This window comes from Barbus barbus (genome assembly GCF_936440315.1).
Source record: "Barbus barbus genome assembly, chromosome: 50".
Classification (NCBI taxonomy): domain Eukaryota; kingdom Metazoa; phylum Chordata; class Actinopteri; order Cypriniformes; family Cyprinidae; genus Barbus; species Barbus barbus.
This window is the reverse complement of record NC_136728.1, coordinates 13,827,220-13,846,233: the sequence shown is the minus strand read 5'-3', so window position 1 is coordinate 13,846,233 and position 19,014 is coordinate 13,827,220. Positions and strand designations below refer to the sequence as shown.

The 19,014-nt window shown below is 37.6% G+C and overlaps 1 protein-coding gene across 1 annotated transcript in view; it reads right to left on the bottom strand.

Annotated features, from left to right (window-relative positions):
• Positions 1 to 19,014, bottom strand: part of LOC306868252 (neuron navigator 2-like) — a 69,061-nt gene that overhangs the window by 20,246 nt on the left and 29,801 nt on the right. Inside the window, exons 12-14 of the mRNA XM_079414339.1 lie at positions 4,242 to 4,371; positions 1,532 to 1,829; positions 184 to 787 (exon numbers count right to left, since the gene is read on the bottom strand). Of these exons, the coding sequence (XP_079270465.1) occupies positions 184 to 787; positions 1,532 to 1,829; positions 4,242 to 4,371 (1,032 nt within the window). The remainder of the gene's footprint in view (positions 1 to 183; positions 788 to 1,531; positions 1,830 to 4,241; positions 4,372 to 19,014) is intronic.

The window sequence follows — 19,014 nt, the reverse complement described above, 5'->3', positions numbered from 1 at the left end:
CGTCCAGCACCCAAGGAGGAGAATATTCTGGAACTCACACAGCCCAGCTGAGAACTGCTGGGTAAATATTTGAGGGCCCTAAAATGGTGCTTTCACCCACATCAAGTAAAAAACATGCCTTGCAAAATACATTTTTCATCAACAGTCTTTCAAGTCTACATGAGCTAAACTTCAAGAACTTACCTACGAAGGGTTGGCGAGGACATTTCTGAATACTTTCCTCTTGCTTGCCGTCCAGCTTGGCACCCCATCTGGGCAGTTGTGCTAGTCTTAAGTACCTGGCTCTCCACATCGGAAAAGATACCCTTCTCTCGGTCTGTCTGGTTAGTAGTTCCAATTGGAGACTTGACTAAGTTACGACTCTTAGGATTGGGAAGTGTGGCGGTACCTTTATTGCAAAAACTAGCATCAAGGCTTGAGTTGTTGGAGCGGTTAGAAAAGCGAGCCGTGCCGGTACGACTAGGCCTTGGTAAACTACGGTACTGAAGAGTTGTCCGAGCACTTGGAGGAAGGTATCCATCATCAACAGTCGTCTGACGACTCACAATTCGACTCCCAGAAAACCCAACTGATTTAGGTATCCTGCCCACTGTCGCAGAGCCACTAGTTACCACAGCTCCACTTGCAGTTATTGTTGCCATAGCACCCGGAGCCTTCTTGAAGCCAAAAGTGCTGGTTGGGGTGCGTGAGGTCGAACTGAGGGGAGGTTTCTTGGTGTCATCAACCGGTGTGGAGTGGGTGCCATTGGAACGTCCTTTCTCCGACACCTTGGCGTCGTCGGTCTTACCTGTGGGATGATCAAGGACATGGACAGTCAAGCACAAAATTAAATCATGTTGTTGAACAGTTCTGAATATAGTAGCATGGTCCATGTCGGGACTCGTCTGAACATAAGTCTCGGCAAAGGAGCGCAGCACACCACACATAAGACAATGTAGGTGTTATAGTGCAATGTGATGCGTTCTGTGATCTGATAATACATATCTGTGGCTTTCATGCCTCAGGAAACCACATGAAAACAGAGACATGGCTCAGTCAGTGTTGTTACTCTTAACTAAAACTATTTAAAATAGTTTTTATTAACTAAAATAAAGCTGAAATAAATTAAATAAAAATATTAGATAAGATGAAGTACTTAACTTAAAAAAAATAAATAATTAAGTTGAAGTACTAAAACAAAACTAAATAAATAAAGCTAAATAAAAACTAAAACAAAAAAAAATTTTATTTAGCTGATTTTCTTGCTCTGGGAGCAGATGAGCAACATTTTTCATTATTTATACATGAAACATTATTAATATTTAAGTCAAAGGAACAAATTACCTCAAAAATTTACATTTGGTCATCATTTATTTACCCTCATGTCATTTCAAACATACTTACTTTCTTTCTCTGGAACACAAACTTGTTTTTTGGACCCCACTGATTTTCATTTTATGGATAAAAACATTCATCAAAATACATTGTTTTGTGTTCCAAAAAAGGTTTGGAAAGACATAAGGATATGAAACATGACTATCTAAACCATTACCATGTGTCTTGAGTGAGCTGCAGTTTGTAGGTATTGTAGATTTTGTCCGTGGAGAGGTGACGCCCACCTGGGCGGTCATTCCCCGCCTCCAAGAGCCTGTCTGGGAAATTGTAGGTGTCTTGCGACCCATCAAGCTCCGTTCTGATTCATCTGAGAAATCTGAGGACCTGTGATTCCATTTAGTTGTGGTCTCCATTTTGTTGGCACCGTCAGAGCTGCCTTCTGAACCTTTAAGGTCGTTGTTGGACCAGTTGGGGTTGTGTTTCACTGCAGAGTGCTTATCTGCATCCGTCTGGAGCTGAAAGAGAGAAAACAAGATCATTAACGGCAAATAAATGTTCTGAGCTTCTGAACTATGAAAGCAATATCAAATGGATTTCTATGTTCTTTGCAAATAAGTAAAAGTGTCTATTGGGGTGTGGTGTAAAATTGGGTGTTTTCCAGGGGGCCACAAGGGGGTGCCAGAGTGTCTGTGGGGGGAATTTTTTTTTTAGGGCTGTCAAAGTTAATTTGTACTTAGGATATGAAATATAGATAAATAAAATATGTTTAACATAGTGATTTGAATAATAATCCTATGTAATATTAAAGTATATTAGGATTTCATTCTGCTTTCTAAAAACTGGTCAGAAATTATTGAATTTATTTTATTCTATTGGTAGCACTAGTTTTAACATTAAAAAAAACATTTGCATATAGTTTTGTGGAAAAAGGGTAATAAAAATATTATTTATTTATTTTTTAACAAAGGTGGTGGCAAATGGTTTGTGAGCAAAGTATAAATGAGTTGTTACATAAATACAAAAATATAAATATATATTACATAAATATATGCCTGCTTTTAAATTTAAGTCCTTTGCATTAGAAATAGTACATAAACGGACTTTGGACTGATATGCACAAATATCATTATATTATTATATAATGTCTTTAATGACTGAGTTAATTTGCAACTCATTTATTCAGCGACACCATCAACAGGCATCATAAAATCTGATTATGTGACAAAAGAGCTAACTCGTCCATTACATGACCTTGTGATGTATGTATCCAAGATGACATCACCCCCTTTTATAAAGCTGTTTTTCAGCTGCTACTGAAAATCCTCATAAAAATTATTGCCAGGGAAAGAATGTTAATAGCCTCCAGTTGTTATCAGGCCAATTCCAAAACATTGTTATCTCAATGCCGATACAATAAATCCTTCCTCCACTCCAGCCCGAATAATGAGGGGAGACTATCTCGGGAAAAAGTACAAGGGTGTGGAAGTGAAAGGTGGCAGATATTTGGCTTCGGATGCACTTTTGGGACATGTCTCTAAACTCTTTGAATTTGAAATCATGTTTATGGCTATAAGCATTGAAAAAGATCTTTGTTGCTTGAAATAAAACAAATGTTCACTGAAAAAACATTTCACAAAACACTATCATCATCTCTCAGTGATACTAAACTAACACTATGTACTGGAAACCACATATGGGACTTTTTTGAAGAACCAAAATCAAAAACAAACAGAGGGAAAAAAAAGTGTTTTCATCTGCAGAGATAAATATGGAAGACGGAAGATAAATAAGGTCATGGATTTCGCTTTTAAAAACTAACACCAATGCACAAACCAATGAGCCATAGGTGTGGATAAAGTTACTGGAACACAACCCAGTGTGCCACATCTGGATTTAAAGAGCTCATCTTGTTAGAACAGGCGAGACAGCCGCCGTATCTTTGCTTCACTGTACTGGCCCATTTGCTCAGCATATGTTAACCTGCTTTGAGCTTGTAAAGATAATCAATCACCGGGGCAGAGTTGAGTCAGTCCGCTGACTCACACTCACAAAGGCTACGCAAGCTAGTTCTGATAAGGGCCCACCAATGTTTCATTGAATCAAAAGGGATAATGAAGCAACAGAACCGCTCCCAAAGCAGTTCTGTAAACATGCAGGCCTGTTTTTGATTGCATATAATGATAACCAGAGATGGCAAATCAAATTAAGGGACTTTTTAACAGTTCAGTGAGATATTTATAAGGCTACTACATTTCCCTGTGTATCTTTACATGGGTGTTCCTTCAAAGTCAGGCATTTTTATGCCCCAAAGTCTCGATTTTTATTAAAATTAACATATTTCAGATAAATATAGACCTTTTATATAAAGGTCTAAAAAGGTTTACAATGCATACATCATTTATGTTTACCAACAAGTACTAAATTTGCCAATATTTTGAGAAAATTTCAATGAATTAGCACACTGGTCTTCTAGGTCTTTGCACACTGAGTCTGAAATTCTCTTCCAAAAAATAAATACGATCTCACGTTGTGTCAATCACATTTACACATTGCCTCCGAAACTTTCATCCGTTATAAAAAAATTCGGACCAGGTTCGATTGTCTGCGTTTGTCGCATCCGTAGCAAGCATTTTGATAGGAAAGGATGACGGATACGAAAAAACGCATATGAAGATTTCAGACTCAGTGTGCAAGGACCTTTAGAATTTCGATCTTAACATGAAAATCCATCATAAAAATATAAATTATTGCCTGTTTAAAACAATGACAGACAATCAAATCAAATAATAAAACCATTTTAAAGTACATTTTGTGATAATTATTTCTATAAATGAAAACTGAATCATGTTTTGAAGTTGTTTCTCATGTGAACTTCTGCAGATGTTTCTGATTCTGTAGACCATGAGGCCCCGGTATCAATGACTGACCTGTTCATCCACGTCTCTGTGTGGGACAGATGGGGTGTTGACGTAGGAGCTAAGGGACGAGCTGGTGTTGAGGTCATCTGTGTCCAAGGTGTCACTGATCCCGCTGCTGACTGAGCTGCTATCGTCCCAACTGAGAACAAAGAGAAAAGAGAGAGGAACAGTTTCAGGAACATTTCTGAGGGACAAGATATCAATAAAGTGAAACGAGCACCGCAAGACAGAATTCACGGATGCAGACTGTTCAGCGTAATATGGAAAATGCAGATTTAAAGAGTAGGAATGGAAGGAAAGGTAAGCAGAAAACAGCATCTGTGGAGAGTCATGAAGTCTGCACAGGGACAGTCTGAGCATAAAAACCTGCATTCCCATCATGCTTGAAACATTAGGTGCGTCTCTCTACTTCTCAAAACTTGTTTTAATTAGCTCTGCACTTCGAATTCTCAATGCTCTCTGCTTTGCTTTCCCCCATTTTCCACAGTGTTCCTGTCTGACAAAATCCATTAGGATGCTCAGCAGGGCTCAACCAAAATCATATGGGACAAAGACACTACTGGTTAAAGGAAAAACACAGTTGCGAGATTGAGTTGTGCGATTGTACATTTTATTGTCAAATCATAAAATGTATTTATTTAATTTAAAAAATCTGACAATAACAGAATCAGTTTCTGCTACTTCGCCAAATAAATGTATTTATTTGTTTGTCAATAACAGAATTATATTGCTAAATCAGGCTAAAAATCTAAAATCAGGCTAAAAAAAACGCAAGCAAGCAAGTCAGGCAAACATATAGGTATATTATATTTTTAATCCTATTCAAATTTAAAAGTTATGGCTAAAATATTTTATATATTTTTAAAGCTATTTATTTATTTATTTATTTGAAATCTGTATTTTTTTTACAGTCACACATTTTTTACTTTAGCTAAAATTCTAAAATTCCTAAAATAATTGTATTTACTTTATTTGAAAATAATAGAAACAACAATTGTATTACTTAAGATGAAATAAGGCTTTTTAAATCAAGGTTGAGAAAATCAAGCTAAAAATTATAAGCCTTAGAAAGATCTGAAAGACAGAGAAAATGACATTTGCTGAAATGAATGTAATGTGGGTGTGTAAACAGGAAGTCCCTCCATGCTAGTTGCTAAATCCAAACACAGACTGCCTAAACTCCCACAAGCCACCAGTTTAGGCCACTCCAGCCTTGAGCGATGCTAAGAGAACTAGCTTAAGCTACACTGTGTGGCAACAAATGTCTTATCAAGACCTAAGATACCACCTAATCCTCCTCATTTCTCAGGATCATTCAGGCAAACAATCCATAAGCTCATTCACGGGCAGTCATGAATCAAGAGAGGCGTGTGTTCAAATATCCACCACAGTCCTTACGACCTGCGACTCGGGTGAATAGATACTTGTTTTGATATGGACAAAGTCCCCATAACTCATGTCTGTCATAACTGACTCGACATAACTGGCGTGGAAGGACGCCTGTTTTAATGAGCTGTGAGAATGTTGGTCCCATTGGGGCTATTTGTCACTAAAAGCTCTCACATACACTGTGCTAATGTGTTTGTCTGCTTGAACGTCTCTGCTTAAATGATCTGCTTCATTCATCATTTGCCATATGCTGTCAGATGCTATAGATGGAGAATGCAAACAAATGCCAAAAAAAATGAAATGGAAAGAAAATAGACATGAATGAGTCACTTCTTCCTTTTTAAAGACGCCATGAAATCCATTTAAATGCATTCAGTTGTACTGAAAAGTTCCAGCTACAATTTGACAAAAAAAAATAAACTTTAATCAGATATACACTTTTAAAAAGCCTGCATCATCCAAGGAAATGCATAAACAAACAAAAATAGAAAATTAAATAAAATAAAATTTTAATCAGATATACACTTTTAAAAAGTCTTTGTCATCCAAGTAAATGCATAAAATAAAGTTATATTTATTAAATATGAACTAATTATTGATATTAAAATAAATATTATAAATGTAATTACATTTAAACATTCTCATTCTAGAATGAAAAATTAAATAAAGTAATATCGGTCATATTTGTATTAAATACAATAAAATAATTTAATATCAAATAGACATTTTATTATTCATTAAATATTTATTCATAGTATTAAAAAGTGAATGAGAGTGAGAATGATAATGAGAATCTATATTTAAAATAATATTAATAAATAATTATTTTATAAACAGAGTAACAAATACCACTTGTAAATATAGCTGCAAGCAGCAATGACAGGTCCAAGCACTCCAGCTGCAAAATGAGGAGCTAAACATAGTATGGTGCATCAGACGTACTGCAGAAATGAGTAATTGAAGCCATTTTAAGATTACTGCAGTCCAAATGGCTGAAAAATCATTTAAAACTACTAGTAATATGATTGAATGACTTTTAACTTTTGACCAACAGTTAGCACGTTATCAAATCGATGTGGTGTGTTCTGTGTGAGGTGACAATGGCACACACGCAGTTTGGTATGGCCTCAAGTGTCATTTTGGCATCATGCCTCAAATTAGTTGTTGTGGTATGTTAAAACTGTTTTGTCTATCAACACAAAATCCATAACTTTTTGTCAGCATGGTCTGAAGATGATATGATTCGATTTTGGTGAAAATCGGACCAATGGTCTAGGAGGAGTTCGAAAAGAAGGTTTTTAAAGAAAATGAAAAGGGCAGAGAGGAAGTATGGCTGACTTCGACAACATTGGTATCACTGTTCTCAGCATGACCCAAGGAATCTATTAATACCAGTCTAATTACAATAGGCAAATTTCACAGAAATTTCATTGTAAATTTTGACCACAAGGTGGCATTATCTCAAAACGTTTTGAGTACTTTCAGGTCATGGTCTTAATGGTACACACAAAGTTTTGTAATGGTACACCAATGCATTCGTAAATATAGCATTTTTTATCATAATACCCTATTAAAGTCAATGGCAATCTCATGTTTTGTTCAATTATAGCGCCATCAAGAGGCAAAATCTCACCATTTTTTTAGGTGTCCTTAGGGTGTGCCCATACATATGTGTGTCAAATTTGGTGAAAATATCTCATTTTGTTTTGGAGTTATAGACATATTTGTATATGAGTAGAGGAAAAATTACTGACTGTTGACTTTGTTTGCATTTTTGTGCCCCTTAAATATTAGCAATTGGGCATTAGTATATACTGTAGCCGGGACACTACGTTTACGAATTTCCTACGCTGGTTTCGTGTCGATCGGAGTAACGGTTTCTACGATATTGGCAAATGTTTTTTAAGCGCTAAAATGCAACACTGCACAAACCATAAGCCAAAATCTAGCAAGTTTGGTATCGCTAGACTCGGCAAGGATACAGGAGTCTAAAAACATGAAAATAAGTCAACCCCACTCAAAGTTATAAGCATGTGAAAATTAGATTTTACCACTAGGTGACGACTTGAAACTTCAGGCTCCTTCAGGGCATCGTGCTGATGACCCATACCAAGTTTCGTAACGATACGTTAATGCGTTCGTAAAATATAGCATTTTACTTCAAAATTCAACATGGCCGACACCCAAAATGGCTGACATGGGAAAATTGGATATGGTTGGACTCGGCATGATGCACCGAATCTAAAGAGACCATTTTATAAGCAAAAATATGAATTTTTCATATCTCCTGACCACTAGGTGGCACAGCGCCGAAACACTGCAGGTAGCCTCAGGTCATGCTTGATATGACACACACCAAGTTTCGTCTCAATACGTCAAACCCTTTGCAGAAATATAGCCTCAGATCCATTTTTTGCGCTTTTTTTGGCGAATTCGTTAGTGTGGTATTCGAGAACGGTTAAGCGAATCGACTTGAATTACTTAACTTTTTGCCAGCATGGTCTGTAGATGATCTGAGCCAATTTTGGTGAGAATCGGACAAACCGTCTAGGACGAGTTCAAAAAAGTAGGTTTTACGAACAATTGAAAATAGCAAAAAAAAACTAAACCTTACGCTTGAGCCAAGGATTCAGAGGAAAAAATCATTTTCATTTTGTGGCTTACGGTTCAAAAGTTATTAACATAAATATGAGTGAAACTTTGGACAAGTGGTGGCGCTAGAGAGTTTGAGTTAGAGACTCCAAATTTGGTGTGGTTACTACTGACCGTATCATCTACCAGTGTGCCAAATTGTATAACTTTTCGTCAAGCGATTCTATGGGCTGCCATAGACTTCCACAGCGGAAGAAACGGAAGAAGAACGCCAACGGTTACAATAGGTGCCTAAGCACCTTCGGTGCTTAGCCCCTAATTAGCTTGTAAAGGTATAAGGGGAAATTCTTTATTAAAAAAGTAAATACTATAGTATTAAGGTCAAAAGGTTATTACTAAGTGAGCCCTTTACTACAGTATACATATAAAGTTAGACAACAAGTAAAACTTTATGAATTCATTCTTTAAATGTTATGTTGAATAAATGAGGTCAGCCCAACAATCTCCTATATAGTTTAGTCACATTTTTTAAGTTACACAACAGAACAGTCCAACATATTATTTTCTTGTTGACCAGCATGTCAACCTCTCTGATCTTCACAACAACAAAACAAAGTTCTGAACAGCCACACAATACTTCATACATGAAAGAGAGAGCGAAGCAGAGGGTGTGGGTGGCAGAGAGGGTAGAGGTGGGTCAGAAAGTGGTACATTTATATACGTTCAAAGAATTCATCGCTCTGTTTCTTTCTTTCCAATATAATCCAAGGACATTCCTCTTGCTTTGCCCAAGTGCAAACCATCCCAAAATAGAAGGGGAGTGTGCAATATATTGGTTCTGAAAGAGGCATGGAATACAAACAAAGGAATGTTTTAAAATGCCAGGAAGAAAATAAATATTTTGGGTGAATTAAAAGCACAAAACAGAGTTAAAAGTCAAAGAATAATTGAAGAATTAGAGTAATTACAACCACCCAGATGAAAATATTATGGCTCATCTGTCATAACTCGTGCTTTCTCATTTAAAATGAGACCAAAAGCTGATCTGGCTTCATTGCAAATCTGAGAACAATCATTGAGATCTATTTAAAAACTGTACAGGTGAGATTTTTTGAGACATATGTGAGAATGAATGAATGATTTGTTCACAGCTGAATCAGTTCTTGACTTAAAACCACAACAAGTCATCACAGCTTTCTAGAGATAGAGATTATATGTGAATAACGACTTAAAGGGATAGTTCACCCAAAACTGAAAATTACCCCATGATTTACTCACCGTCAAGCCATCCTAGGTGTAAATGACTTTCTTCTTTCAGACGATTATAATCTATGAGTTATATTAAAAAATGTCCTGGCTCTCCCAACTTTATAATGGCAGTGAATGGGTGTTGAGATTTTGAAGCCCAAAAAAATACATCCAACCATCATAAAAAGTGCTCCACACAGAGGGATAAAAAAAGGCCTTCTGAAGTGAAGCGATGCATTTGTGTAAGAAAAAACAGTTCAAGTGGATGACATAAAACATAGGCGTAGCATAAGCTCTGGTGAGAATATGCTAGTTTCGTGAGAACCAAGTTTTGTTTACAGCAAAGAAAAAAAAGTCTCCTCTTGGCTTATATCGTAATCTTTTCTTGAATTTTTCTTTACAAATCCTCATTTTGTACTTCTAATTCGAGACCGGTGTTTTGTTTTGCTCTCTCCACTGCACTTCCACGTTCCTCAGCTGGAACGCCATTCTCTCATGATGCATTCGACAGTTAGCGGAGGCTAGAGATTACGGTTTATAAAGTTTTAAATATGGATATTTTTCTTACACAACACATACATAGATTCGCTTCAGAAGGCATTTATTAACCCCCCAGAGCCATGTGGAGTACTTTTTATGATGGATGGATGCACTTTATTGGATTTAAAAATCTCAACACCCATTCACTGCCATTATCCCAGCTATTCCAATGCCTGGAAGAGCCGGGACATTTAAAAAATATATATAACTGATTGTATTCGTCTGAAAAAATAAAGTCACATACACATAGGATGGCTTGAGGGTGAGTAAATCATTTTAAATCTTTTTATGTTATTAAATAGCATTAGAAGACTTGGAATATAGCACATGGGTTATGTAGACAAATTTTAGGATACTTTTAAGGTCGTTTTGTGGTCACTTTGGGGCTTGATATCTTTAGTAAGCATTCATTGTCATTGCATTGGAAAGTGTGATATTTCTCATGTTTCACAGATTTTTTAAAAATTAATTCAGGTTTAAAATAACATGAAGGTGAATAAACAACAACACATTTTGGGTCAATCGATTTAAACAAATTCTTCAGTTGTGAAGACTACCAGTAAAACAATTAAAGAGGCAAATCATACAGTCAAATCTCCATATTAACAGACACACCTGAGATGCTTTGAGTAAAAACGGTAGAAACGCTCCCCGCCTCACCTGCTTTCCACAATCTCTCACCACCAACATCAACAACATTCACTAATAGTTTTAAGTTAATATTATGAATCAGCAAATTAATTATCAGTGACAGAAGACACAGGTCTGACAAGACCAAACACACACCGTCCCAAAACAACCTGTCATCTACTCTGCCATAGTCAAATACGTGCATGCAGAAACAGTGGCCCCGGCCCCCGCCCCTCCCCCATCTGGGAGATTAGATTAGTGTCAAGCCCCAAAGAAGTAAAAGTATGTAGGGGGGTTGATCCATAGGGCAGGAAATTGTTTTTTTTCTAAAGACCTGTTATGAGAAGAGCAGCGTGGAGTTGTGAGCTACAGCTTGACTACACACACTGCCCCGTCCTGTTTGCTTTGGGTGGCCTATCAATTAGTTCTGCAAGGATACCCATCACTACAGCAACCCCAGCCCTGTTGCCAGACATTGTGGGAGATCAGGAAAGGTACTATAACCAGGAACAGCAAGAAATAAGGTGCATGGGTCACTGACAAGCTTGATGCTTTGAGAAAAAATGTTTTTGTTGTGGTGGTGACTATGGTTTTAAAAGTTGGAAAATTACACTACTATTCAAAAGTTTGGTGTTAGTAGGATTTTTAAGTATCTTATGCTCACAAAGGCTGCATTTATTTAATCAAAAATACAGCAAAAACAGTAATAATGTAAAATATTATTACAATTTAAAAAAGCTTCTTTTTATTTGAAAATATCAAAAAAAAATGTAGTTTATTGCTGTAATGGCAAAGCTGAATTTTCAGCAGCCATTACTCCAGTCTTCAGTGTCACATGATCCTTTAGAAATCAGACTAATATACTGATTTGCTCAAGAAACATTTCTTTTGTCAATGCTGAAAACAGTTGTGCTGCTTAATATTTTGTGGAAACCGTCATTTTTGCTGAATAGAAAGTTGAAATGAATAGTATTTATTTGAAACAGAAATGTTTGTAACATTACAAATGTAATAATGTAAATGCCCTGTTGCCAGGCTGTCACTTTTAATCAATTTAATGCATACTTGCTGAATAAAATGATTCATTTCTTTGTAAAAAACTCTTACTGTCCTCAAACGTTTGAACAGTAATGTAGTCAAATAAGTAATACAGACAAAGTCTGTATATGTCAGTCTGCAAAATTTTGAGCTTGTCAATAGCAAAGAGCAAGGAAGATGTTTCTTGACACACGTGTACCAAAACTGAGAACAATCACAGTACTCAACTTTCATAGACAGTTATAAAAGTAGATAAATTGCACAAACTACATTTAAATTGCGGCTCAAATGGTCAAAGGCATAATTTGAGTAAACTGTATAAATTTAAGAAAGATGACAATCATTATCTTAGACATTTACTCTAAAAATCCAATCCTTAATCAGTGCATCCTTCGTTTTTTCAATAAAATAAATGTAAGTTGTTTAATCTAATTGTTTAATTTAATTGTTTAATCATTATATATGTTTGATTTTTATTTTCTAACCACAATTGTTGGCATCAATTTTCTAAAAATATTTTGTATATAACAAATGTATTAAATGTTTATTTAATTCTAAAACTTTTAAAATCAATGTAAGATCTGTAAAGTGGTGTCAACACACACCTTTCTCTTTTGCACTCAGGCACTCACACAAAAACAGTCCCACGTGGCAAAGCAACTTTCCACCTCATAAATCCTCCAACAAAGAAAATTCCTCCTCTGTACCTCAGAGTGTCGGAGCAGGGCTGCAGAATTCCCTGGCAAAAGCCTGATCCCGGGACAGCCAGCGAGAAGCCGCTAAAGTTTGGCTGGGTGGCAGGCAGCTTCATGAGTAAAGCTCCACTGCACTCCTTCCCTCGCTCTGCCTTTCACTGCTCTGAGAGAGAGACCGATTCTCCCCAAACACTCTCTCTCTCACACACACACACACACACACACACAAACCCAGCAGCCAACCACAAGCTGAGGGGAGCGGCTTTACCAACTGAAGGAATGATAATCTGATCACAAAGCAGAACTTCAAAAGGAGATGGTTGTTGACTCTATAAACTGGTCTCAGAACAGAGCTGGATTAGAGAGAATGTCAAGATGTTAATTAAGATGAATTATTCATCTGTAATGAGCTAAGGCTTAAAAGCAAATTGGGTTTTCAAGTGGTCAAAAAACCTGCTAACATCAAGTGTTTGTGGTTCACAGATCAGGAACATCTGACCAAGTGAATTCTCACAAATCAACCTAAAGCATCAACTTTGTGTCAGAAGTTACTCCTTAGTAAAGTTAAAACAAATACGACAATTGTTAACAAAAAATGGATCTATAAAATGAATGTGAACAGAAGTGGTTGACTAATGTATTTTAATGGCCAATGCTGATAGAAATATCTCTAAAGGCCCATATAATATGTGAAAATATGGAACAAAAAAAATAATGGTTTAAAAAAAAAAAAAGAATAAAAAAAATAAAAACAAATTGTCCATACAATGTTGTTTTGGACCCTGTCGACTACAATTGTAAAGGTCTTTGCACACTGAGGCCGAAATTCTTGTCCAAAATTTTTCAATAAACAAAAACGTTAAATAATAAATACAAGCTCACATTGTGTTAATCACATTTACACACTGCCCCCAAAACTTTTGTTCGTCATAAAAAAAATTCGGATCAGGTTCGATTTTCTGCGTTTTCACATCCGTAGCAAGTATTTTGATAGGAAAAGGATGACAAAAAAAAAAAAAAAATTCAGATTCAGTGTGCAAGGACCTTAAAGACAAAAACACTTCTTCAAAATATCATCTTTTATATCCACATAAGAATGAAAATTATATAAGTTTGTAACAACATAAGAATGATAAAATGATGATAGACTTATTTAAATATTGTTCAAATCATATTGTAGTACTGTCACAACACACGTAGGAGCCAGGAACGAGGGCGGCCATGGCGGAGCAGGGAGCTTGGATGGCCATGGCAGGTCTGCCTCCGAGACCACGGCCCCAGCCCCCACCTCGGCCTCTACAGCAGGAGCCCTATTAAAATCGTCACTGCCTGCGTCATTGAACTTTCAGCACGACACACAACAGACCCGCTAGATTTAAATTAGCACAGCCAGCAAAGGATCGAATGCAACTCTTTTGAATGAGCGCACCTTTTTTAAACAACCAAAAAATGGCTGTTTCGTTGTCTGTTGAGGAAGTACAGATGTTCCTCTCGATGATAGCCGAGGAGCGGATCCAGCAACGTGCGATGGAGCGACGCACAAAATTAAAAAGTTTTTCAGGAGTCACGGCAGTAGAGGCGGTGCAACTATAACGACACGTGAATAATCCCACCCATTCTAAAGCGGTACTAAACTGCAGTGGAAACAAAACGAGCCGAACTGAGCCGTGTCGTGCAGTTCTGAACCGTGTCGAGCCGAGTCGTACCACGCAGTGGAAAAGCGGCAATACTCTCTGCTGGCGGGCTTGAGGGCTGCGAATGGCGGTGGGCTTGGGTTGGCCACGGGCGGCTGACTTGCGTTGGCCGCGGACGGCAGCAGGTTTGCGTTGGCCACGAACGGCAGCGTTAATCTCCCCGTGGATGGTGGTCTTGGGAGAGCCGTGGACGGCTGCGTTAATTTCCCCGCGGACAGCGGGCTTGGGAGAGCCGCGGAGGGTAGCGTTAATTTCCTTTGCGTTGGCCGCGAACAGTGGCAGATAAGACTTCGGAGCAGTGGACGACGGCAGGCTTGTTCTGGCTCGGGGCAGGACACTCTCCAGACACCGGAGGATCCCCTCCCTCCATTTTAGTCCAGTGTCTGGGAGGTCCACGGGACGACGGGAATTGGCCCCGTGCCAGAACAGCGAGAGGATGGTGGCGTCATCGAGGGCCGTCGCCTGGGCAAGCCTGCAGAATTCCCATGAATATTCTGCGAACGGGAGAGCTAGGCGGGTAAGGGCGACATCCATCGCCGCGGGAAAAAAACAGAACAACTAAAAACTTTTCAAAAAACAGGGAAAAAATAAACGGGGTAGGTAACGGTTTGAGTCCAGTCTTCTGTCACAACACACGTAGGAGCCAGGAACGAGGAGGTGAGGAGCTTCTTCAAAAGACTTCAAAAGTACCGCTGGAGATATAAATACTGAATGACGATCAGACTGGACACAGAGGCAGGGAAACACAGGGCTTAAGAAGGGGAGACTAAACTAGATAATTAATAACACAAGGCTGGGGACTAATAAACTAATGATGACATGAAACGAGGACAGGAACGGGAGGACCAAATATGGGCACGAGAGGGAGGCAAACAGGACATGGGAAACACAGGTCTGACAAGTACTTACTGATATTTTGAATGAGCTTTTATTTTTATATTTTCATTTTCATTTTTGTTTAAGTTTTAGTAATTTTGCTATGCACTTTTGTCATTTTAATTAGTCTTTTTAAGTATTTCTATACAGCTTTAATTTTTAAAAATCTTTATAAGATTTCAGTTTTTAACAGTTTTCAACTCAAACTCATTTCAGTTAGTCGGCAACATTATGTTCAATTTGTTTTTTCAAGTTTTTCCAATTACATATGTTTATATTGTGTTTAAGATGATTTTGGCAAGCAATAACAACATGAACAACATGTTAAAGAAATAAGCAAATGTGTTTTTGAAAGTTTGTCTATCCTCTCAGCTGGACAGGTTTGACAGTCACTGTCTTCACATGAGTTAGATCTGGACATCTGCGTTGCGCCGTAAATGCCAGGTGACCTTACAGGTTTGAGGCAAGGCAGGTTCCTACATGAAACGTGTTTGTGTGTAAGTATTAAGTGTATGTGTGTGTAGCTGTGTGAAGGAGTAATCTTCTTAAGCACACCAACTTCTGTGATAAGTTACGGCTTAAGTGTGCTTTTACAGCTTGGAAGCATAGTCCACCGTGATACGAGTGTGGGAATCCATTTTCGGTTTACAGATCTGTTTGTCTGGGGTTTAGCTGGTAGCTAGCTTGTGGCTAAAGCTACATAAAGTCAATAAGTGACTAACCTACAGACTTCACCAAACCTGGCCAATTAGTTCATTCCACAAAGCTTCACGTTCTCATGCCCTGTTGTTTACAGAAGTTTTTTAATGGTCACATCCCATAGTTAAAGTTCAAGCTGGCTTAATCCTTTGCGGAATATCCTGCTAACCGAGATGCAATTTTGTTGCGTCTACCAAAACAGAAAACGGTTTTTGGCCTCAAACATTGGCAGAAAACTTTGTGGGCAAATGAGACCTTATATATGTAGCGTCTGAGCTTTTTTTCGTATACAAAAATCCATAAAACCAGAGGTAGCCGCTAATCTTGTTAGCGTTAAAACCATTGAAAGTGCAAATAGATGTCTAAAAATCTTGGGGAATGTATATATACAGCGTGACCAGAGGTTTCTGTCTTCATAGAGCAGTTTTGAGCATGTGACTTTGTATAATAACACAGAGGCACACAGAAAGAGAGAGAGAGAGATTCCAGCCCTCGTGCCCAAACCTTTGCCGCCAGTCGTTTGTAATGACAGAGCTGCTAGTGAGCGCGAGGAATTCAGAGTAGTTTCTTTCTCTATCCCACTCGCATTCTCTCTCTCCATCTTCTTCAACAAACAAATATAACAAAGACGACAACTTTTCAGGTCTCACACTTCGGTTACGTTAATGTTGGTTTTCCAGGGAACTGCAGAGCATGATTTGCATTGTTTTGAATATGGAAAAAAATGGTTAAACGTGCAAGGCAAATATAAGCACCAATGGCACAACACAGTAGACTTGCAATTCCTAAAAAAAGTGCTTGAAAGGCAATGTATGATAAAACCAATCACAATACTGTGTATTACCTCACCATTATTGTGCTGTAAATATACAAATATGCAGCTATATGATGCAGCAATGACCAAATATGATCAATAAGTAAATAATTCAACCGACAGTTTATTTTTTTTAATTTTTTTTAAGTCTCTTATGCTCACCAAGGCTACATTCATTTGATCTAAAATGTAGTAAAACAGTAATATTGTTAAAAATTATTACAATTTAAAATAACTGTTCTTTTGTAATATATTTTAAAATGGAATTTAATCTGGTGATGCAAAGCTGAATTTTCAGCATCATTACTCCAGTCTTCAGTGTCAATACTTAAGTGCTTAATACTTTTATAGAAACGTAATATTTTCTTCTTTGAATAATAGAAAGTTCAAAAGAACAACATTTATTTGAAACAGAATTCTTTAGTAACATTATAAATGATTTGGTGTCTCTTTTGTGTGCTAGTGTATTTACACTGAGATTAAACAAGTAATATGCTATTTGTATAAAGTGTAATTGCATGAATAATAATGGACAGAGTTGGTGAAAATAGCCTTTGCAAACAAGGTTGGAGGGGGAAAATAGGTGTGTGGAAAAAGTAGTACAGTTCTCACCTCACAAATATGGCAAAAAAATGTTTTTACATAAAATAAAGATCATTTATAGTTAGAAAAGAGCTTCATTGTAGCTCAAATGGGTCTGTAGGAGCCACCAGGATACTGAAAGGACATGACAATTTCTCCATTGTTGTTTTCTTTCCTTCCTGTGTTTCCATCCCTCTGTTTTCGCTTCTATGTGTTCTTTTGTTGCAAATACACATGCCACACTGAAACAACACAAATACTCTCTTTTTCTCATTTTGTTTCTGTCTCTGACTTCACTCATGCAGAATACACGCAGCGACAGCGCATGCTGGTAGATGAAACCTGTACATTTTGCACTGAATAATAAAATCTCATATGAAATAAAAAATAAAAATAAATAAGATCACAAAATGGACTGTTCATACTATAGTAGTTAAGCTACAAGATATTAATAATTTTAAGCTTCCCTTTAAAGTAGACAGACAGACAGATATATCTACAAATCTATAGATAGATAGATCTTGTTGAAAAATAAGTTTGTTTTGAAAAAATTGTTTTGAAAACAACTTGCTATGGAAAAAATGTAGATAAATGAATATCATTGCTACTTTTAGTCAGTTACTCCCCATCACTGCATACAGAATCCATTTATATGACTAATTCTCCCTCTTTTTCTCTCTCTGTCACACACAAGTTAGTATGGGGGATGGGGGACTCGTGTGTTGATGGATATCCTCCTCCCTCTGTCTTTCAGGCTGTTTCTCTGTTTCTTTTCTTTTCTCTGTCCCTCCATCTCCTACTTCCTTTTCCCTGGCCATGTTTGCATGTGAATGGGCCACGGGGTGTGATGGCTGTGCCGAGTGATTAAGATCATTGTCTCAAGCATCCAATTAGCACAGATAAAGGTGCGATTCCTCCCCACAAAAACAATCGCATTGTCCACGAGAACACTTTCAGAATCTACCAAGCTGCAAAACCTCTTTCGTTCAAACAATGTCATGCAAACCAGCCAAGACTGATGTTCCCAGTTTAAGGAAAAATCACAAATGGGATTTCTTTAATATCTCACTTGATTTTTTAAAACAGACTTAAGATTAGTTTGAGTCACAAGTCTTCTCTAGAGTTTAGAGATCAACAATGTGGCAAAATAATTCTAGGAAGGAAGATAGGAAAAGAAACAATTTGAGACAAAGTTGAGGCCCAAATAAAACATAGCTCAGTTTTCTTAGCGTTCTTAAAAATAGTTCACCCAAAATGAAAAATCGCTGAATATGCACTCACCCATAAGCCATCCATTCAAGATGTAGTTGAGTTAGTTTCTTCACTGTAGCAAATTTGGAGAAATTTAGCATTATATCAGTTGCTCACCAATGGATGCTCTGCAGTGAATGGGTGCTGTCAGAATGAGAATCCAAACAGCAGATAAAAACAAGTAGTAATTCAAGTGGACTCCAGTCCATCAATTAACATCTTGTAAAGAAAAAACTGGGTGTTTGTAATAAACAAATCCATCATTAAGACGCAATTAACTTCAAACCATTGCTTCTGGCTACAATATGAGTCCTCTATTGGGGAAGTCGTGGCCTAATGGTTAGAGAGTCGGACTTGTAATCTGAAGGTTGCGGGTTCGAGTCTCCGGCCGGCAGGAATTGTAGGTGGGGGGAGTGAATGTCCAGCGCTCTCTCCACCCTCAATACCACGACTGAGGTGCCCTTGGATGGACTTTCACTAGAAAAAGCGTTATCAGCTTGTTTGGACTCCCATTCTGATGGCATCCATTGGCGAGTAAGTGATGAAATGCTCAATTTCTCCAAATCTGTTCTGATGAAGAAACAAAATACATCTTGGATGGCCTGAGGGTGATAGCATCAGCAAATTTTAATTTTTGGGTGACCTATTCTTTACGAGAACGAGCAACAAATTCCTTAATGGTACCATCCAGAAACTCGCGTCTCCATCGGATGAGAAACCATTGAGCATTGGCT